Source organism: Cricetulus griseus, chromosome 3, assembly GCF_003668045.3.
Source record: "Cricetulus griseus strain 17A/GY chromosome 3, alternate assembly CriGri-PICRH-1.0, whole genome shotgun sequence".
NCBI classification, from domain to species: Eukaryota; Metazoa; Chordata; class Mammalia; order Rodentia; family Cricetidae; genus Cricetulus; species Cricetulus griseus.
Window position 1 is genome coordinate 253,664,810 of NC_048596.1, and position 24,133 is coordinate 253,688,942.

At 43.3% G+C, this 24,133-nt stretch overlaps 1 protein-coding gene and 1 pseudogene across 1 annotated transcript; one reads left to right on the plus strand and one right to left on the minus strand.

Moving 5' to 3' along the window:
* The first annotated feature begins 8,166 nt into the window (after nucleotides 1–8,166).
* LOC100757845 lies at nucleotides 8,167–8,579 on the plus strand (annotated as a pseudogene).
* Nucleotides 8,580–10,936: 2,357 nt separating this feature from the next.
* Nucleotides 10,937–19,162, minus strand: LOC100758135 (serpin B9). Its single transcript, XM_027409285.2, has 6 exons — nucleotides 18,995–19,162; nucleotides 17,966–18,103; nucleotides 17,386–17,503; nucleotides 15,248–15,390; nucleotides 12,785–12,940; nucleotides 10,937–11,341 (listed from the first exon to the last, which is right to left on the minus strand). The coding sequence occupies exons 1-6, from the start codon at nucleotides 19,160–19,162 to the stop codon at nucleotides 10,937–10,939; spliced, it is 1,128 nt and encodes a 375-aa protein (XP_027265086.1).
* Between the last annotated feature and the right edge of the window lie 4,971 nt (nucleotides 19,163–24,133).

A 24,133-nucleotide genomic window follows, 5' to 3' on the forward strand; every position in this document is an offset into this window, starting at 1 on the left:
CAGAAGGTCCTAGATACATGTTCTACAAACATTAAGAGACCACAGATACCAGCCCAGACTATTATACCCAGCAAAGTTTTCAATCACTATAGATGGAAAAAACAAGATATTGCATGACTAAACCAGATTTAAACAGTATATATCCACAAATCCAGTCCTACAGAAAGTACTGGAAGGAAAACCCCAACCCAAGGAACTTGTCTACACTCACAAAAACATAGGCAATAGATAATGCCACTTTACCAAAAGCCAAAGGAGCGGGGGTCCATACACAATGCCATCACCATCAACAAACCCAAAACAAACAAGAATTAACAGTCAATGGTCATTAACATCCCTCAATGTCAATGGTCTTAACTCCCCTATAAAAAGACAGGCTGACAGAATGGATATGAAGACAGAATCCATCCTTCTTCTGCATACAAGAAACACACCTCAACTTCAAAGACAGATGTTACCTCAGAGTAAAGGGTTGGGAAAAGGTTTTCCAATCAAATGGACCTAAGAAACAAGCTTGTGTAGCTATTCTGATAGCTAACAAATTAGACTTCAAACTAAAATTAGTCAAAAGAGATGAAGAAGGGCATTTCATGTTTCATGATCATCACAGGAAAAATCCAGCAAGAGGGGGGAAGGAAGGAGAAGAAGAAGGGGGAAAGGGAAGGGGAAGGGTGCTGAAGAGAAATCCCAGGCTTCATACAGTACGCACAGCCTACCACTCAGCTTCAAGGCCAGCACATCTTTGCATCCTAATGTCCTCCTACTCTCCACTGTCAATGGCTGGCTGCATTACTGGTCCAGCCTCTTCTGCTCAGTTTCTTCCTTTCCAAACCTCCTTGCCATGTGCTATTTTCCTTGCTGTCCTTTGAACTGTGGTTGGCATTCCTTTGATTTCTGTCCTCAGGCAAATGCCACACACATTTTCCAGCTCTGCAGGGCCTCTATGTGTCTCTTTCAGCTTTATTTTCACATATATCCCAAAGTTTTGTTGTCTTCATTTCTACATGGTCCCTGTGCAGGTTTTATGTGTTTATTCTGAACCTACCTGTTCATATGAAGCATAGAAAGAAAGGGAAAACAAATTGTCTAAGCAATGGTGACATTTTCAAGTTGATTTCTAAGATGACCATGATTGTGGGGGAATTTTTGTCTCTGTGGCAAACACCTGAGAGAAACAGTGTCAAGAAGAAAAGAAGTATTTTGCTTTCTTGGTGTCAGAGGTTCCAGGTGACTATGTTTGGGCACGTGGCAGGCAGAAACATCATAGAGAAGGGCCTGTTTAGTCTTCAGACAGAGAATGACTGTTCATCTCATCTTAGCCAGAATCAGATGTGTCACAGGGCCCCAGAACTTAGCAGGTCCTGAGACTTTAGCACAACTGACTCCATGATGGAAGCACTATTCAGGATGTAACATTCAGCATGTAGACAGTGCCACCTGCCAAAACTGAAACAGAGGCCTAATCTATCAGTGTCCATAGTTCTGGGAAAATCTCAAAATTTACTAACTGTACTTTTTAGCTTCTGTATTTCTGCTTCCTAATGTTCTTGTTAAGTGCAATATTGCAACACAGAGCATGTTGAAAAAGGCTCAGTGCTTCACTAGGATCCTAATCACCCAATGTAGTCACTGGCCAGCAAATAAAGACTTTCTATTAGATTAAACCCATGTCTGACTGTCTTCTCTGGTGACTACCCCACAGCAATGTATCCTCCAATCAAGCCCCACTTCATATTTTCCACAGCCTCCTAAGAATGCCATTGGACCACACATCACAGAGTGAATATGTTGATTGTGAGGTGAAAGCCTGTCACCTCCTAGTTATTGGATCCACCAGAGGGAGAACTTGAGCTGCTGTGGGGACAGTTCATATTCAAACCACATCACACACAGCTTAATATATGCACCATCTCTTCTAGAGTTTCTTGTAAATCCCACTTGGTCTCCCTTAAGGTTCCCCTTGCAGTTGTGTCTAATTTTAACAATGTATTAGACTTTTCTTAAGTTCATCTTGCTTTACTGTGTGTGTAGTAGAGATGGATAAACCTTGGTTCCTATGTATGTTAGGTAAGCACTTAACACTGAGCTATACTCTCAGACCTTGGGAGCTGATTGCATTATTGGTACCGATTTCCTTTATTTCCCATGCAGAAACTGCTTAATTTTGGAAGTCTTGTGACAAAACACAATGAGAAACTGTGTCAAACACAGGGCAAAAGTAGAGCAAAGAAGAGAGCTCAAGCTAAGGCTTTGTTTATGAAGCTGGCAGAGGAACCATGCAGGCTATTTGCTCAGTATTAGAAGGGAATTAACCATGACAGGACAGAAACATGGAAGGAGGGCATGGGAGGAGAATGATGCTTGTTTAACAGCTAAGCTCCTTTCAATAAACCTAGGGGAGGGGTGAGGTGCAGCAGGGGCCCCTGGCCTGTCCTCACAAGCAGATGGGGGCTTTGGGTTTAAGATCCATCCCAATGTCATTCAAAAGGAAATGCAGAGATTACGGGAGACCCCTCTGTGCTGAGGCATCCATGGCTGGTGAGAAGCAAAGAGCAGCCAGTTACAGGTTCCTATTTAGTGTTCCAGAAGTTTCTCTGGGATTGGAAACATTGAGACCCCAGGTTTCCAAACACTTCTCTTCTAGGAAAGGTGACCACCCCCCTTTGCCTCTCACATTGAAGACACACAATTCAAGTAAAAAGGTTTTTGACTAAGGGGTGAATCTGTAGTTCAGGGTAACCCTAGAATGTAGCCCCATGTTGCCCTCAATCTTATGAATTCCAGGTGTGAGACACCAAGCCCAGTTTTGTTCTCTCTCGACTCTGCTCTGTATCTTGAAGACTGTTCCCCACCTCCTTCTCAGGTTAAGGAAAAGACACACCTAAAAAGTAGTTGTAACAAGCATCAACATGGCAATGGCCATGATAGAAACCAGATACATAGACCTTCAAATGCCTCATCTTCTTAGATTCACAGGTCTAGGATAATCCAGTGCCTCAGAACTGAGAGAAGACCTTACAGCCCATACTCCAGAGCTGACCATTTCTGAACCCTAGGGCCACTGCCTAAGACCGAAGTCACATTCCTTCAGAGACCCTGCCATGAAGTATGTCTCTGGCACTGGGGCCTGACTATGCTCTAAGCTCCTCTATGTTGCTATGTTGCCCCTCTGTCTGTAACTAACTCCTCTAATAAACTTCTCACTCTCCAGTTACCTGTCTCAATTTACTCTTGAACCTCCGCAACTTGGGGGTCAATGAATCCCTCTTTCTGTTTTTTCAGCCTCACTGTTAAAAAAGTCTTTCCATCTCCCCATTTTGCTCTGAGAGCTGCACATTCTGTGTTCTGAGGCTCCTGAGGCTCTAAGTCTGTCCTCCAGACTCCACCTGCTTTCCTGCCCCACCAGTATTTGAGGCCCTAGGAGGCTCCGCCTCTTTTGCTCAACTGGCTGCCTGCCAAGGCAAGTTGTCCAGGGTAGAGCTTCTACTGAGGCACAGGGCTCTAGTGAGGCTGCTACATCCTGAGCAAGTTCCCCGTGAGGCTGTGGTGACCTCAGGAGGAGCCTGAGAGGGAGGAAGAGGCAGGCAAGTGGGGAGGAGAGGGGAAGGGAGGCACCAGTGCAGGGATGCAGTGTGGGATGATCAATCTTTCCTGAGCCAGTGACAGGGTCTACTTCTCCCACCTGGAGAGAGGGAGGCCTTGGAATCCCAGTGGGCTTTGGGCAGCTAGAGGCCATCAGGTTGCTAAGCTATACCTGGGGCTTGCCTGCCTCAGTTTCTTCTTCCCTATCCATTTTGTGGATGGATCCAAGGACTTGAGGTAAGTGCAGCCTTGCTCTGCTTCCCTTCTCTTTTAAGCTGTTTTGAGAAATGGATGTCTGGAAATTGAGCATTCCTGAAACACTCATTTCGCTCTTGTGGGAAGCAGTTGTTGAGCTGTCAGCAGTGAGCCACACAGGGGCACAGGTCCATACCTCAGTGGCAGCTCCTGTTGGGTAGGGAGGGGAGGGAGGAGGGGAAGGGATGATGGGTAGTCTTTTTTCATACAGGAGGTCTTTAATAAGGCCAGCCACACAGGGGGCTTCTGAAGCAGAGTTTCAGGTCTGCTGGACATAGTGAGGTGTCTATTCTTAAAGGTTCCAGAAGGAAGAGACATCCTGCACCACGAGGGAGCAGGCTCAGTTAACCTGTGACCTGTGCTGTAGGGCAGAGGTAAGGGATTAGGGAGTTTAGACTATGTGAGAAATCACAGAGAACCTCTGACAGGAGAATTGGGGCTGGGATAGTGTGACTTCAGGTACACTCTTTCACCCCAGGCAACAGGGGGCAGTGCTGTTCCAGCCTGCTGGTAGCCCTGTCTGCTGAGAACCTGGAGGTTCTAACAAGCTCTACACAGACAGAGCAGACTGTGACTTTCCTAAAGAAATGCATTTCAGGGTGAGCCTATGTGAAACAGAAGTGGATTCATTAAAAGAAAGATGGAAAGAGGAAGAGGAGAGTGAGAGGAGAGGGAAGATGAGGAGGGAGAGTGGGAAGGAGAGAAAAAGGTGGGGAGGGAGAAGGAGTGGGAGAGAGACCAGTGCATCCTGAGGGTGAGCTTGGGCTTCTCCAGGGAGATTCCAGTGATGATTTTCCTGGCTCTGCATTATAACGTCACAGAAGACTAAGACCCCTCCCTTTCAACATTGCTCAGAGTAATCTCATCTGGGATCCTCATTCGTCACCGCAAAGCATCTTTGGCCATATGAGAGAACTTGCCCAGGTTCCAGATTTTGAGACCCAGGTATCTTGGATGCCTTTGCTGGATGAGCTTGGCTCTAACTGCCAATGCATACTCTGTATTCCTATTGTAAAATGGGGACTTGCTATCATGTAAATCCAAGGTCCTCCAAGCCACATTGACTGAACCAGCTCTGGGAAGTTGTTGGGGCACCCTGCCATGGAGTAGTATGCTGCCTGCTGCTCATGAACCCCATGTAGGTGTTCAGTAGCAGGGCTACTTAAAAGAGCAGAGTCTTTGTTTGCCACAACACGGAGTCAAGGAAGCCACCTCTTAAAGGAGCCATGCCAACGCTTGCTGCTAGCAAACAGAACTTACCCTAGAAAAGGCAGATATTAAGAAGCTGTATTTGACTCCATTTTTCTATGCTTAGAATCTTTGTTTAAAGCTTTGTTAGGTCTCATGTGGAATGCTATATGTAGGCGGACTTTTCTTTCCCACCCTCCGGTTCACAAATAACCAGTCTGGAGACTTAATACTATTTAAAAATGTTTGGCTAATAGCTCAGTCTCATTACTAGCATGCTACTTACATTATTAATTAACCCATATTTCTTACCTATCTTCTGCCACATGGCAGTACCTTTTAACATGCCGTGTTCATCTTGCTTCTCCCTGCATCTTCTTGTGACTCCTGAGAGTCTTCCCTTTCTCTTCCCACATTGTCTCTGCCCTGAAAATCATGCCTACATTTTGGCCAATCAGTTTCTCATTAACAATGAGAGCAACACATTTTTTTTTGCAGTAAACACAAGGTTGATTTCACGGCCTTTCTCCCATATTGTTCATCTTGTTAGTGTGACTCTCTGGTTGGATTCATCATTTCAAATAATACAGGAGATAGCTTTCATCACACCAAAGGATTCAGATGTGGAATCAAAACTCATAACACCCACTCTTATCCCTGATCCAAGGAGTGACCACAGTGACAGGTCATGTGTGTCCCCCTACTCACTTTTTCCAAGTCAAAGGAACTGTGTACACATAGAAATCTCCACAAGACAGGGTCACATTATTGAATATTGCTGTTCATGTTTTTCATTTAATTTTAGAAACAGAAGGTCATTCTAAAGTGCCCAAGAGACAGTTTTATGTGTGTCCTTTTGTGCACTGAGCCACAGCGTCTCTAAGTGATTGTGGAGATGCAGCCTACGCAGCAGCCTGTAATTATGGGATGTTGATTACAATCCCTCACTCCAGGCTCACCATCATGGACCCTCTGCTGGAGCAAATGGCACCCTTGCCTTAACCCTTTTGAAAACACTGGGTGAAGACAGCTTGAAAAAAATACTGTTTTCTCACCCATGAGCATCTTCTCAGCTCTGGCCATGCTCCTCACAGTGGCAAAGGGAACCACTGCAAGCCCGATGATCCAGGTAACCAGCCCCATCTCATATCAGCTAAATGTCATCATGGTCAGTTGAGTTGGTCCTCCATACTTCAAATCTCAAAGCCGTTGCTCTTGATGAACAACTACAGGTGACATAGGGATGTGGGCTGATATTGATGGAAAAGGTGACTAACCCTGCTGGGACCCTGGCATGAGCACCCCAATCAGTTGATGCTGATCTGTGATGTTTAAGAGGAGGGCGAGAATGCAAATGGCACTAAGACCCCCCATAATTCACACTGTTTGTTCTCTGGCTCTTTGTGGTTCTTATCTTCCCACAAGCAAAGTAGGGTAGGCTGCTCCCCTCCCAAGACTCTGAAGTTTCTTTCTGTGTGGGGTCAGACTTGGTCCCAGAAGCCACTGAAGCTAGTCTTGGGTGTAGTGCTCTAGGTGTGGAGGCATATGGACTATAGAGACAAGCTGCCTCAGCAAAAGATGGGAAGACAGCAATGGATGTATGCAAAGTGCGCATACCCCTCAGCAATGGGGTGAGGAGATGCGTTAGTCAGGGCTGTGTAACAGACAGAACTGATTGGATGATTTAAATAATAATTTTCTCAGTTCTGGTGGCTAATGTTTAAACTCCAAGTGTGAACAGTCTGGTTTTCCATGGTTATACATGGTACATTTTCTGGGGACTTCACTGTGTGTTCCTTGTGTATCTGTGACCCAATCTGTTTTTTATATGGATACCAGTGATATTACATTAGAGTTCCCCATGATAACCTTCTTTTTACCTTCATTATGTCCTTAAAGGATAGCTAAAAATGAGGCTATATTTTGAGGAACTAGGTGTTTGAATGTAAACAGATTTGGGGGAGCACACTGAGCCCATGACAGAAGGTGGGGGAGACACATAGCAGCCACTGAGCAAGCGCTATTCCGTGTCCTGCCAAGGGCATGCGGCCACCTGCTGCCCTGAAGGTGGAGGTGTCTTGCTTCATTTCCACATGTATGTGCAGGGACTCTTCCTAGTCTGTCACCTCAGTGGCCATGACTAACGTTCTTGTTTTGTATATGACCACACCATTTCATTTTATGTGAAACTGTTGTTTTTGTTCTCCGAGCCTACCTCCTGCCTGGAGAGAGGCTTGTAGGCCCAGAGGCTTGCCCTCACTTTGAACTGTCTCCTTTCTAGTTCCAAACTGTTACTATTCCTTTGAAGCTTATGTGGGATATCTGTGCAACACTTTACAGTCCCCTACGCTGGACAATAGCAGCCGGCATCACCCTGTCTGTTGTGTTGGAAGTAGGGGACTGTGGGTCACCATCCTGGAGGTGCATAGAAGACCTTTTGTCAAGGGAGCCATTAATCTTAAGGTCTTAGCATAGTAACCCTTGACCTTGCTCCTTAGGCCAAGGATTTGGTCTTTATCTTGTGGCCATTTCTTACTTTTGAGATCATTTACCAATTGATGAGACTGGGAATAAGAAGCAGTTTTATTGCCTACCCAACAAGTCCTGGGCTGGAAACAGTTTCTTTAACTTCTGCTGTGAGTGAGAACACTTCATTTCTTCTTTCCACTTTTGAGACAGCACCTCATGCAGCACGAACTAGCTCCAGTCTTTAGGAAATTGAGAGAGACTTGGAACTCCCAATCCTCCTGCCCCCACCTTCTGAGTGAGGACATTAAAGCATGCACCAGTGCACCTGGTGACATTTTTTTTTTGGTACATCTCCCTCTTTCCATACTTCAGCCTTGGCAGCCACACTCTTCAGAGGCTCCTGAGTCCGATACAGAAGACCACAAGAAAGCATCCTATTGTTTTTATTCTGCAACATTCCATCTCTCCACAAACACAATCCAACCTCTCTAGCAGTTGGTATAATCTTCAAGATATATTTTTCGAGAGAACTTTAGTTGATATAAAAAAAAAAAAAAAACCAAAACTGGCAGCTGTCGCCGCACTGCTGCAGCTCTCTGATGCCAGCGCTGACTCTCGCTTGCAGAGCTCCAGCAGAAGGAGAAGAAGGGTAAGTTAGGAGATGCTCTTACCATGGCTTGTACAAAGCAGACTGCCCACAAATCCACCGGTGGTAAAGCACCCAGGAAACAAATGGCTACAAAAGCTGCTCGCAAGAGTGCGCCCTCTACTGGAGGGGTAAAAAATACCTCATCGTTACCGGCCTGGTACTGTGGCACTGGGTGAAATCAGACACTATCAGAAATCCACTGAACTTTCTGATTCGCAAGCTCCCCTTCCAGTGTCTGGTTCGAGAAATTGCTCAGGACTTCGAAACAGATCAGCTCTTCCAGAGTGCAGCTATTGGTGCTTTGCAGGAGGCAAGTGAGGCCTATCTGGTTGGCCTTTTTGAAGATACCAACCTGTGTGCTATCCACGCCAAATGTGTAACAATTATGCCAAAAGATATCCAGCTAGCATGCTGCATACACGGAGAACGTGCTTGAGAGTCCACTATGATGGGAAACATTTCATTCTCAAAATTTTTTTCCTCTTCCAGTTATCAGTAGTTCTGAATGTTAGATATTTTTTCCATGGGGTCAAAAGGTACCTAAGTAGATGATTGTGAGTGGACAAATAGGGGACAGAAATTAGGTATTGGCAGTTTTTCCATTTTCATTTGTGTGTGAATTTTTAATATAAATGCAAGGTGTAAAGCATTAATGCAACAAAATATTTCAGTGAATACATTTCAACAGTTCAACTTTATAACAATTATAAATAAACCTGTTAAAATTTTATGGACAATGCCAGAATTTGGATTTTTTTTAAATAAGTAAATTTCTTATTGACGGGGAAAAAATTAAGGTTGAAGACTTTCTATTTAGTGTGTATACATTTAAAAATGTTGAAGGTATTACTCAAATTGATTTTATTGAACAAAGGTATCTAGGTTTCTATAAAATTATGCTGTATATGAAACTCCTGGAATCCAGTTGAGAGCAAGGAGTGATGAGCAGAGGGACCATACTGGGAAAATCCACAGAGGCACTTGACCTGAGCAAGTGAGAGCACAGAGACCCCACTACCAGGCCCCCTGAATGTGGGTGTCAGTTGAGAGACCAGGGCAGGCTATGGGGCCTCTGGCAGTGGAACCAGTATTTGTCCCTGGCACATGGACTTTGGGAACCCATTTCCTGTGGAGGGATACACTCTCAGCCTAGATACATGAGAGAGCGCCAAGGCCCTGTCCCTAATGATGTAAAAGACTTTGGTGATCCCCCATGGGAGGCCTAGCCCTCCCTGGGGAGTGGAAGGGGTGGAGAGTGAGGGGTTGGTTGGGAGGTTGGTGGGGGACACAGGAAGGCAGGAGGGAGAGCAAACTGGGGTTGGTATGTGAAATGAGATTGTTTGTAATTTTAACAAAAATACCATATAATAAGAAGAAAGAAGAAAAAATCTATATAAAATAACAGAATAGGTAAATCTTCAGAAACAGAGAGAAGATTGGTGGTTACACAGGCAGTGGAAATGAAGAATGGAGAATTACTGCTCGATGGCTATGCAATGTGCTTGAAAGGAGATTAAGGTAAGGAAGGCATGATCTGACAGGCACTGAAGTTTTTATCTATATATTGTTGATTTTAGTTCCAAGAATAATTGCAGTAAAAAAAATCCTTATAAGGTAATAGTGGTACTATCCAACCATTAATAAACTTAGAAATGTCTTTATTCTAAATGTATGTGTATGTGTGTGATTCTGAGTGGAGATACCTGAACTTTGTGTGTATAGAAGCCCACTGAAGATGAAAGAGGGCATCAGCTTCCCTGAAACTGGGGTTAGAGAAGTTGTTAGCAGTCATGTGGGTGCTGGGAAGTGTACCTGGGTCCTCTGCAAGAGCAGCAAGGTTGCCTAACTTCTGAGCCATCTCTCCATTATTGCACTCTTAGGTGGTGACATCGTTTGTAACTGCCTGTAAGCATCACAGCATAGGCTATATAGCATAGATAGATATACACTTAGTCCATGGGGTCTACTTGGGGGATCATCAAAGATGCAGAAGAGTAACAGATGAAACAACCACCATAAGTGGGCCTGTTACAGTTCAAAGTACACACGTGGTTGGTGAGAAAAATAAAATTATTTTGAAATGTGCTTTAAGGACTTTATAGAATTTAACTATTACACTTGGTAGTGGAGAAACACAGTAGATCTTAGAAGCATGACTTCCACAGGAGAAACACATGTAGTCGTCTAAGCTAGATGTCATGACAGCTAGATAAGTTGAAAACAGATAGTAAAGGCCAGCAGGTAGAGGACCATACTGCACCTGTCCCAAAGCTTAACAAAGTGATGGGTACATACCTGATGGGTATTGGACAACTAAAAAAAAATAAAGTCAAAATGTGCATTAAGGACCAATCAATAGGAAAACTGCAGTAGCTGTCATCATCTACAGAAGAATTTGCTATGATGAAAACAAGTTAAGGAAAGTGATGGCAAGAGTTGAGGAGCCAGAAAAGCACAGTGTATATATAGCTGGCATGGCTTGTCTGTGCAGTGAGTGGAGACATTTATTTAGGGTCACCTTAGAAAATATTGAGGGTTACCTTGTGGGATTTGCTCACAACTTTTATTTTATATAACAAAAAACTAAACCACTCTGTGGTCCTGAGACCTGGAAAGGGCACTGATGATTGTCAAGAAAAGGGGAGAGGAATGTGGGCATCATAAGATCAGGCTGACAGGAGGAAACTGCCCACATCTTGGAACACATCTTCCTCCTATATGCCTGTCCTCACAGGGTGGGAAGAGTTGTCAGATGCTGAAGACAGAACTATTCCCCACACTGTAAATGTGCCTTTATGGAGATGAGAACCTGCCACAGAACAGGAGGCTATTGGTTTTGTTGTGCCTGATGAAGAAAAGGAAGGGGTGGTCTGCACAAAACTGTGGGACTAACATCAATGATAAAGGGATCATAGTTGCCACGGACGATGCTGCAGCCTTGGTGCCTTCTTCATTGACCTCCACAATGCTCTTGTGGACAAACTTGGAAATGCACAGGTCTCTCTCTGGAGACATTCCTGACAAGTCAGCCTTGCCTTCTTGGAAGACATCCACCATCCCCAACTGCTGAAACACGGACTCCATGTCATAATCCTCTTGCAGTTTAAATTTTGGAAGGAAAACCTCAACATTAGTGCTCTTCATAAAGTCTGGTCTGGTCCAGGCTGTTAACTTCTCAAAAGTGAGACTGTTTTCCAGCTGACAAAGCAGAATGAGAGACTTTCAGATTCACAGTTGAGGTCTCAGCCAGAACCACATATCACTTCCTGCTCACAGTATGCTCCATCATCCTACAGGGGACACTGCCTGTTCAGATGGTCAGCCAGTGTGAGTTCTCCCTGTCCTGCTAGCTTGTTTGTGGCTTCCCTGATGGCCATGGAGGCCAACAGCAATGGGGGTGGGGGTTAGGAAGACCTGGCCATCCTCTCCTAAATCTTTTCTGAGACATCTTTTGTTCAGACAGGTGTCCATGTCCAGGTGATTATAGCTACGGTTGGGGTTGCTTTTTTTTTTTTTGAACTAGTCTAAGTTTTGAAGATATTACATCTTTTCTGCATTTTTAAAAATGGAAAAATAAGGACTCATGGTGTGAGACACACCAGAAGGAAAGTCTATCTAGGGTTGCATTCCATGTATTTTGAGTGTTTTTGTGACTTTAATGTTTCATTCCCCCTATAGCCTCCCATATTAACCCTTATTCTGAAGCTGATGGCAACACTGTGGGAGACAGCTAAGATTTTAGGCCTGAGGAGGCCAGATGAATGAAAGAAGGAGTGACTGCAGTTATACCTATGACGGTCATCCTTGGTCTTTCTTCCCTCCTCGATTCTATGCTTTCTGTTTACTAAAAGGTGTGTAGTTTCTGCCCCATGCCCCTGTCACCATGGAAACCATCGATGGGCCAGGTAACATGAAATGAGCCCTCTGAATCTGTGAGTCAGTGTCAATCCTTCCTTCCTTATTCATGTCAGGCATTTTGTCAGTGATGAAAAGTAAGTAACACTAGAGAAGGGATACTGCAGTTCAGGAGATGGATGGGAAGAGCAGGGGAGTTCTTCTGCTTACAAAGACCCCTTCTGTCATGCTCGCTGCCCTTCCCACAATTCAGAGGATGTAGCCATTCAGAGGATGGCTGAAACATTGTGAGGTACCCTGCTACAAGGAACACCACGATGTGCCATAATGATCTCCCTGACTCTGCCCTCTTCAGCTGTCAACCCTCCTCTTCCTCTTTGTTTGGGTAAAGTGCAATATTTTTCTGTCTATTTTGTGTTCTCACATAATAAAATAAAATACTAATGAAGATCATGATATGAGTTATCTTTAAGGAAGGGGACTATATTCCAAGCAGTGTGTTAAGTTCATTGTCTGAGTTGCCTTCATTTTATCCTATCTGGTATCCAACTCTCATCTAGTGATGAAGCTATGTTCTACATCAAGGTCACACAAAACACAGTGGGAGTCTTGGAAACAGCTTTGATCCCAAAGCCCAACAGCTGCACACAGCTCTAAGCTGGGTACTACCTACTCAATTGGCAATTGCAAATCTGCAAACATTGCTTTCAGTTCTAATGAGAATGGACACTGGATTATTCTCATGGACATGGCGAGAGTTGAGTGCCAGGGACTCTCCTGCCTCACCTTGCTGAGGTCCACACCATCATCTGGGAGCAGGACCACCATGCTCAGCTCCATGCCCTCATAAGGCATCACCAACACCTGTGCCTGTACTTCATTCACATAGGCGAGGTGAAAAGTGTCTTCCTGGCACATCATCTGCACTGGCCGTTTCTCCGTCTGAACAAATGAACCCAGATCATAAGAAGATGTTATTGAGAGAGGTCATAAGGTTTCCAAATGAGCAGAAGTTAATGTCAGAAGTGTTTTCATCATTCCCATTGAAACACTATTCATGATCCAGTGAACACTTAGTCAATGTTTTCAGCCTCTTCCTTCTTTCATGAAAATATGAGTGCAGGCAGATATGGGACTTCTGTAGATTCTGTCTCTGCAGTTGTGATAAAAATCCCATGAGAAAAGCAATTTGGGGAGGGAAAGGTTATTTTCATTTTACAACTCTCAGGTCACATTCAATCAAGAGGAAAGTCAGAGCAGGAAATCAGGCAGAAGCTGAGGAATGCTGCTTTACTGGCTTGTTCTCCATGGATTTCTCACCTGCTTTCTTACACAGCTCATGACCACCTGCCCAGGGTTGGCACCACCCACAGTGGGCTGGGTCCACATCAATCATTAATCAAGAAAATGCCTAACTGACTTGCCTCTAGGCCTATTTTATGGAGGCATTTTTTTTTTTCAATGCAGAGTCCTTCTCAAATGTCTCTAAGTTGTCTCAAGTTGACAATATAACCATATGCATAGGGATTAACTAGGGAAAGATGATGTGTTATCCAGCAAAGAAATGTTCCATTCAAATATTAACATTTTAAGTTCTACTTGTCTCTAAAATGTTCCACAAAGGCTTATGATACAAAGCCTTTGTTGACTGGTGGCACTGTTGGGATCCTACCAAACCTTTAGGGATAGGGCCTCATGGGAGAAAGACAAGTATTGGGGAAGTGGGACTCCTGCAGGGGATATTGGTACTACAAGCCATTCCTGTTTCTCTCTTTCTTCCTGACTGCTGTGAACTGAATAAGCCCCCACCATGCATTGCCATCATGCTGTACTTGCACCACCACAACGTGGAGTGATTGGGACAACTGATCCAGCCTGAGATTTCTGGAAGCATGAGCCAAAATAAGTATTTCCTCCTTTTAAGTTGATTATCAAATATTTTGTAACATTAATGCAAAGATGACCTTCATATCAGATGTAGGATTTTGATCATTTAATATGGTCAACCATTATGTCTAAGGAAACAACATAATGAACTATAAATAACAGCAAAGCTTTCATCAAGTAGACTGGAATGCCTTCACAGTGGTGTGAATGGGATTGCAGACAGATCCATCCTCTCAGAAAACAGCCTGGCAGCAGGAGCACACATGCTCAAAGGTACACCATGGGTTACAACCTTCTAACTCATCACAGAGCAGAGAGCTCCAGAGCACAGACACTCACAGACTCATGTTGAGCTCCATCCTGACAGCCATTCAGAGAGAAGTAATTAAATTAGTGCAAACTGGGGACCCTCTGGACAGATCTCCATCTGTATCTTTGTGATGTAATTACTGTCCAATGACCCACCACAGGCAGAAAGTTCTTGTCAACCCTTTAAAAGTTAGGGGGCCATCTGGACAGAACCTCATGAATCTTCCAGGAGTTTCATTCAGTCTGCTCAGTTCTGATAGTTCAGAGATATTTTTTAACCATAGAAGTGGCTGGCCACCTTGGAAAATTTTAATTACAGTTGTACATTAAACATAAAAATTTGCTACAGACTACCCACAGTAAAGATTAAATTACCCAATAAAGGGACTCATTCTTTTACAAAGGTTTTTTTAAAGTGCCACCAATAAAAGGATAGTGAGAAATTTACCATTCATAATACTCCAAGCTGCATTAAATTATGGTTTTATAGAGTTTTGGTAAACAATTCTAATATCTATACTCCAATTAGAATTGTATCTTAAACACTGAGTTTCAATATTAGAAAGCTATGAATACTGTTTAATAATGATAAATTGGCCAATAATTTTAAATGACTATTTTAATTAAAATCACAATTTTAAATAAAGATTTGTATATTCCTTTCTTCTTTGCCTTATATTCCATACATAATTGCATAAGTGAGCAGCTTAGTTTTGCTATTCTAGAACATAAGGAAAATTTAGGTTCTAAAATGAGGTAGGAACGATGGTTTTATGAGAAATTATCAGAAGATTAAGATAACACAAGTAGTAAATATTCTTTATTCCTATCATTTTTCTACAGAGTTTAACCTTTCATTCAGAAACATAAGTTACAAATGGTTTTCTGTGCTGATTGTTTCTTTCTGGCCCGAGGTTCAAGCCCTGACCTCATTCTGGATATTTGATCTCTGCCACTAAGCCCCAGAACTACACATTCAAGTTTATACATTTCCATGTAATCTCCTCATCATGGTGGCATGTGTTTGGATCTTTACCTGGTTTGGTTCCTTACCTGGTTTATTTTAAAGGGCATTTCCATTGTACATTCTTTGTCAAACTGTTTTTGCCACCTTCCTTTGAAATATAAGGCGTTGACAAGAGCCAGCCTGGTCACTGAATCAATGGAGCCTTCTGACAGCAACTCTGGAATTTTCCCTTTTGAGAAATCAGAGATTTCATTCAGGTTCATTTTATGCATGTGTGAGAAAAAATCTGATGTGACATCTGGGGGTATCCAAGAATCACGGTTTCAAATTTACTGCATTTGGATAAAAAATTATAAAAAAGTAAACAAAAAGAGACATCAGCATCTATGTATGACTGAAGGGACTTCATCCAGGTGATGATGGTGAAAGACTTCCAAGTCTCTCAAAAAAAGCAGGTTTGGGAAAAGCAGAAAAAGTGACTTCAGGATGAAGAACAAACAGACAGGAAATGTGGAAGGGTCCCAGGGAACCTAGGCTCCCCCATGGATACTAATACTGCTTGCCATCTTGATTGGATCTGGAATCAACCAAGAGACATGTCTCTCGGCAGGAGTGTGAAAATATTTCCCAGATAGAGTAACTAATGGAGAGGATGCTCCCCAGAGTGGGCAATTCCTTCCTGTGCTGCCCTGATACAAAGGACTGAGAGAGAAGCAGCCCTGCTTTTGTCTCCTGCCTTCAGTCCTTGCTGGTGAGTGCATCTGCACTGTTCACTCCTCTGAACTGTCATTTTCAGCTGACACTAGGGCCCAGTAGCCTTGGCCTTCATGTTGACTAAGACAGTTTGTTCTTTGGAATCCTGTAGACTTTTCATTCCTGACTGACTAGTAAGGTCTCCAGCCTCATCGACTGAACAACTACCAGATTCTAGGTGTCTGCATATGAAAATGACCATTGTAGTACTACTCAGCCTCTATAGTCTATGCCTATCTGTTAAATCTTAATAATATATTCATTCCGTTCCTCTAAGAAAATCCAGACCAATACACTATTTTTTTCTTTACATTAGAATCAAGCTTCTTTTACCTGTCAATCTCAGTTCCCTCTCCCTCCTCTCCTCCCCTGCCCCTCACCAGCCCCCATCCCAACCCATTTCTGCTCCCCAGGGAGGGTGAGGCCTTCCATGAAGGATCTTCAAAGTCTGTCATGTCATTTGGAGCAGGGCTAATACACTATTCTTAAACATAGCATCTTATCTAGTACTCTGTCATCATGCCCAGTTCTAACATAGTATAACATGTCAGAGACTCACATACACAGTGCCATTTGTACCTCGAAGAAATAACACAGGTCAGAGGACATATTCCCTTCTTCTCTATTAAGGGGCATCCTTTCAACATCAAGAGAATCCTTCAAATTTATGACATGAATAGTGCACAAGATATAAAGAGTCCAACAAGAAATATACAAATATTTGATGAGTTTTTAAGAAAATATTCTCATTCTTTTCTCTCTCTCAGCAGAAATAGGGGTGTACCTAGTGTTCCAGAGACATCTGAATGGTTCAATTTCAGATAATGACATCAGTGATCTCCAAGACAAATAAAGGAGCATGTCATCTTTGAAATAAAAATAAATAAGGTTCAACCCCAAAAGGGAGGGTCTTTTAGGTCACTCAATGTGACTGAACAACCCCAATGGGACATTAAGTTTAGTTTCATTATTTGTAAGAGATCTGAAGGAGGAAGTGTGTAACAGGAATCCTGTTCAGAGGTAAAGATGGTGGGAGCTCAGGCAACACAGACTGTAGGACGATCCAGCCCAGGGTAAAATTATGGGAACGGTCTCCACACGAATCTCCATCTCAGAAATATTAGAGTCACCTGACCTGCCAACACTGCAGACCACTCCTGTCTTCTAATAAAACTCCTAGATTGGAAACCAGGGTCACTGAGTTCTCATGACATTTCTATTAGCCCCTCTGGCCTAGAGAATTATACAAACAACTGCATTTTTTAAAATCTAAGTGTCTGAGTTAAACCTCCATGAATTTACTGAGGTCTAAATTACACCATATATAATAATGCTAGTCTGCATTTGACTCTCTGAATTAACATGACATCAGTCAATGGTTGGAGGAGTGTGAAGGTAAGAGAAGGAAGAAGAGGGAGGGATGGATGGAAAGGACAAGAATGTGGGGTGTGAAATAACTTGAAATTCTGACCTTCAGTCTGTTTGGAGACCCACATGTTTATGTGTTCCCTGGACTCCTCTGGAGCTTTGACAAAGGAGAGCTGTTCCATCTCTGAGTCATAGAACTGAAGACAGGACTCCTTAAAGGCCTTTGGAGAGAAAAATGTAAATGGGAAAATATTGAAAAAATGAAATATCAGCAAGTTTCCCAATCATCTGAATACTATGGCATTAAAAAAATAAAATCCAAAACTGAGTGTAGATACCAATTGAAAGAACAAACATGTTTTTGTACTAAGCTTTTGTAAGTGGGGAAAACCAGACATTAATAGATAAAGATTACAAGTAGTCAGATTTGAATTATTTCAAGGTATCATTGTAGAATTGTGGTCTTTGGACAAGGTTAGGTAGTTGAGATTCTCTGTGTAGTCTTGCTGGCCCAGAACTCATGACCTCCTTGTCTCAGCCTTCTAAATTTAGGTATGATAGTTGTAGATCACCACGCTGGTACCTGATTCTTTATTTTCTCAGGTAATCTAGGGTCATTCTCCTGGGATCTGTAGCAACAAGTATTTGAATTCAACTGTTATCATTCTACTGACACAACTTACTGGGAGCAATTCATAGGTGTTCTCTGCAAAGAGCCTGTTGGCCATTCTAAGCAAGTACTTTCTGTCGGGCCTGTTCAGGTTACTGAGAAGCACCTGGAAGCCTTGATGAATGTCTTCCTCTGTGTTGAAACCAAGTGCCTGTGAAGGAAAATGTTTCATTATGAGCTCAGTGATTGAATGCTGTGGTTGTAAATATAATTTTCAAGATGAAGAGAGAGCTCAGGCAGTGGAGTAGGTGAGGCTCTGCTGCAAGGCAGACTGGAATTGAAACAATGAAAAGCAAGAATTAACCTTCCTTGCCAATGAATCATTACAAAGCCAGCTGTAAAAATAAGATAGACCTTAGCAATCTGTGTTTCAAATATTTTCAACATCTTTTTGTTCAATTGCAGTACTTGGAACTGACCCTACCTAGGTCCTCAAGTGTGCTAGGCAAGAGATGCACCACTGAGCTACCTCACACCACCTTCCCTCCAGCAAAAAATCCTTTGGTTTGATACTAAGTTGCCCAGGCTAGCATTAGTATTGGGATCCTCCTGTCTCTGTCTCCTTAGCAGCTGGAAATAAAGCTGTGTTGCCACATTGTGAATCTATTTGTACACTATTTTCTAAGTAAAGTCTAGACACAATTTTGAGACTTCTTTCTATGTCACACCTCAAGGAAACTCATGGCCACGAAAGAAGTTATACTGGTTGGGGAGGAGAGTATGGCTTAGAATGGCTCAGTGTTTAAGAGCACTGGCTGCTTTTCCAGAGGACCAAGATTCAATTCCTAGCACCCATATGGTAGTTCAAATCTGTAATTCTTTTTCTATGGGGCTCTCATAGCCTGATACAGACGTATGTGAGGGCAAAACACCAATGTATATAAAATAAAAATAAATTAATTTAAAAAAGAAGTCTTGCTGCAGTAGACTCTCTTCCTCCTTTTTAGCGCCTGTCCCATGAAACCGTGTGTGCATGTTCCTACCCTCCCTTCTTAGCAGCTCTCAGGCAACTGAAGCGGCTATGGGACAACAGACAACTTACCTGAGTTATCTGGACCGCGGTGTCTCCCTTCGCCCCCAAGAGGACCATAGCTAGAGCAGAGGAGATGCTCACAGGAGAGTAACAGACATTTTTCGAAGGGTTGTTTTGACTCAGCATCTTTAAAAGACGGATGGCAAAGGAGCCATTTGCTTCACACAGAGTATTCATGATGCAGAGTCTGGAAGCAAAGGAGAAATGGTACTCAACACAACACTGATGAAGGTTCATAGATGTGACTCAGGAAATGTAGGACTCTACTCTTGGATATCATTTCAAAACTCCCAAGTACTTAAACTGGATTTAAAAAATTCATTTTTGGTTGCAGTCTGTTCAGCTTTAAGGTTCTTATAGAAAGGTGGACATGGCAACAGACAAAACTAGCTTCTGTCCCATCTGCATAGACAAAGGTGAGATCATCAGGACTGCACACCCAGGACACAGCCGAAAGAGGTGGACTCTAGTCTCCTTCCGTACTGTCTAGCTCCTCTCTCTGAAGATGGTGGAGTCAAGGATACAGAGAAGGATGAGGAGAAGAGCAGGGGAAGAAGAAAGCAGACATGAGCATCCATGTCCTGACCTGGCTTCAGTACCTCCATGTTTGCAGTGTCTGCAGGAAAGAGACTGAGATGCTGAATGAGACCCTAAGTCAGGCTGGTGTCATCAGCTCTGCTGTGCAGCAAGGACCATTCACCTGCAGTGGCTGCTCAGGTGTTCTTGATCAGCTGATGGCACCCAGGCTGCTTTACTCTTCAGCAAGCCACACCTTCTACACGAGTGCACAGCTTGGTCCAGACTCAGTGACCGTTTCCGGCTGTTTTACATCAATGACTTACCCTCAGGTTTTTCCTCTTCTGATCGATCAGCAACCCCACTCCTGCCTATCCTTGTGTCCCTTTAACCATACATGAATCCTTGAAGTGTTGTTTATGGCGCTAAGAAGGCCATTTGCCCCATCACTGTGACTAAGTTCAAAGTATTCGACTGCCCCTCCTTCATTGGGACAGGACACCCTCAGGGCCTCTGCTCTGCTACACCAGTGCTCCTGCCTATGTCATTTCTTTCTTCACTCCTAAGTGTACTCTTTCTCTTACTGATTCCTGTCTCCACCATACTCAGAGTTCGCTGAAGGAAATGGAGATGTCTGGAACCAGGACTCTAAGCATTTGAAACATGCTCAGGATAAAGGTTGTGATTAGAGTTTTCAGTGAACATGTGGTAACATTTTTAAAAAGGGAATGAACAGTGCTCAGATTGGAATGGAGCCTGCAGATCTCAAAGGACCCAGAAGTAAGAGACATTATTTGCAGATCCTTGAGGAGAGGGCAGAGGCTGTCAAATGGGCTAGGTGATAGGACATGAGAAAAAGGACAGAGGACAGTGGGGAAGGTCACTGAGACCCTGTAGCACCTATGCCTGCCTGAGATAAGGCAGTATAGGTCCTGGACCTCAGCAATAAGAGCAGCATTGTTACCCTGGCCAACTGGGATTTCTAGAGAGGTCACCTCTATAAACACTCAGTAGACACCCCATTTCCGCCATCTTTTTTCTTAAGTTTAAGTCCTGGATTTCCAGCACGTGGACTCAGTGTAGTCCTTCTAAAGGTGACTCCAATGCGACCCACAAACCTGGACAGAGCTATGCCCACTCACCTGCCAATTTCACAGTTTTCTAGTACAGCATTCAAGGCTTCTGTTCTTGAGTGCTGCTCAGCTGTCTCGTGAAACCTCTTTATTCACTGTAGGGTGTGAACATAGTCTCAGAGCCCCAGGCCATGGGAGGAGGAAATGGTGTCATCTCATCCAGGTCTGGCCTCTGCAGTATTGAGATGGATGGGGGATGGGCATCACATGGGTCCTGGAGAAAGACAAAGACATAGAGATTTGGGCGACCCAGCACATATAGAGAGACACAGGAAGTAATAGGGAGGAGTTTGGGAAGATTGTCTTTTGACTTGTGGAAATAGAGAGGAGGTCACTGGTCATTTCTCTGATCATTCCACTTGTTACCCTGCTATGTGACATTCAGTTTCTATTGATACCCCTTGTATCAGGGCTGAGCACAACAGGGAATGGTCTCTGAAGAGACATTTCATACACCTGGGCTAAATCCTGCCCCTGCCAGAGCCCCTCCCTCATTTTTAATAGAAGTCCAATTTTATTTATTTATTTAAGGACAAGCTTTTAAAACTACAATGAATGAAGCTGCGTGACCATGACACATAAACAGAACTTTAACATAGGAAGATGCTTTGGGGAAACAGGACGATTAGAGACTTCACAGACACACAAGAATCTCACACTGTCTACAGCATCACACACCTAGCTCTCTCTAAGGTCAAGGTTTCATTTTGCTGAGCCTGAGAGCTCACTCAGTTTCACACTCTATGTGGTGCACTCAGTGTCGAAAGTCTTCCTGTCAAGCTGGGCGGTAGTGTTGCACGCCTTTAATTCCACCACTCGGGAGGCAAAGGCAGGCGGATCTCTGTGAGTTTGAGACCAGCCTGGTCTACAAGAGCTAGTTCCAGAACAGCCTCCAAAGCCACAGAGAAACCCTGTCTTGAACCCCCCCCCCACCAACAAAAAAAGAAAGAAAGTCTTCCTGTCATGTGCTGTCCTTCTGGCTTATGGATAGCCAGCTTTTCACCAGTCTTTTCCTCCCCCAGAGCTTCCTGGTGACATTGGCTTCTCTGGGGTGCTCATTTTCTGCTGCTTGGCTCCCTATTTCCACAGAGGCTGCTCACACCCTTGTCTTCTAACCCTGACCCTGCAGGGAGTGACAGGAGCTGAAGGGACATCATCTTGTGACTATCTTTCTTACCTTGCTTGAGGGAAGGTTTGACTTTCATATGTGCAGCATCTGCTTCCTCAGTCACCCAAGGGTCAGCACCCTGAAGGGGATTTTAGCATTTCCTGGAATTTCAGCCTTTCCTGTCTCTTTGTTTCTCTAGCTCCTCTGCTTTAACTTCTTACCATCTTCTGTCTTAACTTGTGTTCTTGGGGACACTTTTCACTTTGGTTCACATCACTGCAGCAGTTGGCCCATTATCAGCTTGCATCTATTTACTGTGTCCTCTGTCACTGTGTATCCTTCCTGCTTTGCTTCTCCTTCTTAGTCATCCCTGTCCCTCCAGAGCCTTTCCGGCCATCCCCCTCTACATCTCCCTCCTTTTATTTTTAGACCACCTTAGTTTTCCTTCTTGGGCAGAATGCTCTGACTTTTTTTCTTTTTGCCTTTGGTTTTCTGTATGTAAGCTGTTAGAACATAGGCTTGCCTGTAGCACAATTTTTAATTGGTCTTAATCATAAAAACCTAGAGACAGCTATCAGGGGTTTGAATCAGATTAGGCAGCCCCTAGAGTTCTTACATCTACAAAATCCTCCAACAAAAATAGACTGAGCTACTGTCTCTGCCTGCTTTATATTCCTTTCTCCACCCAGTGACATCACTTCCTGTTGTCTGTGCTGACCTCTGGACCTCTATGGTTAACTAGTGGCTATTTGACCCTCTGATCTACAGGCAAGCTTTATTTGTTAGAGTACAAACAAGATATCACCAAGCCTGCCCTTTAAGAGAAAGGTAACTATTTACAGCATGGATCTCACATAGTACTTTCCAGCATCTACTTCATCTCCCTGAAGTAAATCATCAGTGTCATCTCCGCTGTGCTTTCTGCTTGATGGGACATGGTTTTCATTCTTCTCTACCCGTAGAATCCCATGAAGCCAAAATTTTTCATGTTTCCTTGTACCACTCCCTCCTGCAGCAGTTGGCCCCACCTATTAGTAAAAGGTACCAACATTTCTGCTGGGTCTATTCCTGCCAATGGACAAAGTATCATTTTCCTTTCTGATTCTGATTCTGATTCAATTCAGAATCTATTTCTGCATATGTGTTTAATTTTTCATTCTGTTTGTATGCCAAAATAAGATATTATTTTCTCTCTGCATAAAAATTCTTTTGGCAGAATGAATAGAAGCTAAAATCAACTAAAATTGTATTCAAGGATCCAAGAAATTCACACTTGTAACTTGTAATTTCTTTTCTACCAAAGCCAATTCTCTCTCAGCCTCAGCTGGTAACTAGTTAAGTCCTTATCATCTCATAAGGTTTGAAGTAAATTTCTTAGCTCTTGGGTAGTTAATCCCATTGTGGGCCATAGAAAGTTAAGATCTCCCAGCAATTTTTGACCAAAATGGTTTACTTCATGGCCAGGAAATATTAGAAAGAACCCCAAGGTCCCTAATTTGTTTCACATCTCAGTGACCTAAATACCTCTTTCTCTCAGTTCTACCTCTTCAAATTAAACTGTCCTGTGAGGACACATGCTGTCTAAACCAGAATGTTCTAGAAGTCCAACCAGACAGTTCTTCCAGGGAAATGTCTCTGTTAAATGTGCTCAGTGTGTCTTGGTTCAGTTTAATATTTATCCATCCATAACAGAATGAGGAGAAACTTGTGCAAATGTTGTTTAAGAATTCTGCTTTTAAGAGGACCTATGTAAAAGGGATATCCACCAGGTATTTATTGCTTCTGTATGTCAGTAATGAGCTGAACATCATGCTTATAGCTGAACATGATGAATAGAGAATGGTAAGGATTATGGGGTCTTGATGGCAGTGTGATGGAGAAAGGGTGGCATTTGAAGTTCTGCTCTTCTAGGCGCCCATGATCCTACTTTTATCTTCCATCCATTTGTGGGGTCTGGTGTGGAACACAGGGTCTGGAGCATATTTTGCAAACACTCACTCCTGTGTTACAGGACAACTGATCTTATTGTGAACCCCGATACAGTGTTAATTAAGTAAACTCAAGCTTGGGTCAGGAGGCAGACCTTCATATTCTCCATGATGTTAAGGCCACTGCTTGAGGCACATGATACCTAATCTCAAAAACAAACACAACATGTTAATGGCATGAAAACAAATTTATAAAGCCATAGAATACAGAAGAGCTTTCATAAATAAATGTACACAGCCAGAGTTATGTACTTTAGAACTTTACAAGGATACTATTGGAGAAAAGTTACTATTGCTTCTTTAGAAAATGGGTCTGCTAGAAACCACTGCTGTCATTTCACCTGGTGGGCACTCCTCACTCCTGGGCCTGAAGCTCCAGCCTTCCTCTGAAGCTGCTTCTGGG

Excerpts from the sequence above, each read along its gene's own strand:
- LOC100758135 (XM_027409285.2), bottom strand. The coding sequence starts at position 19,162 with ATGAATACTCTGTGTGAAGCAAATGGCTCCTTTGCCATCCGTCTTTTA. Across the intron at positions 12,941-15,247 it reads TGCCCTTTAAAATAAACCAG|ACGGAGAAACGGCCAGTGCA; the intron begins GTAAGGAACCAA and ends TCATTTGTTCAG. Across the intron at positions 11,342-12,784 it reads ATGGTGTGGACCTCAGCAAG|CTGGAAAACAGTCTCACTTT; the intron begins GTGAGGCAGGAG and ends CTGCTTTGTCAG.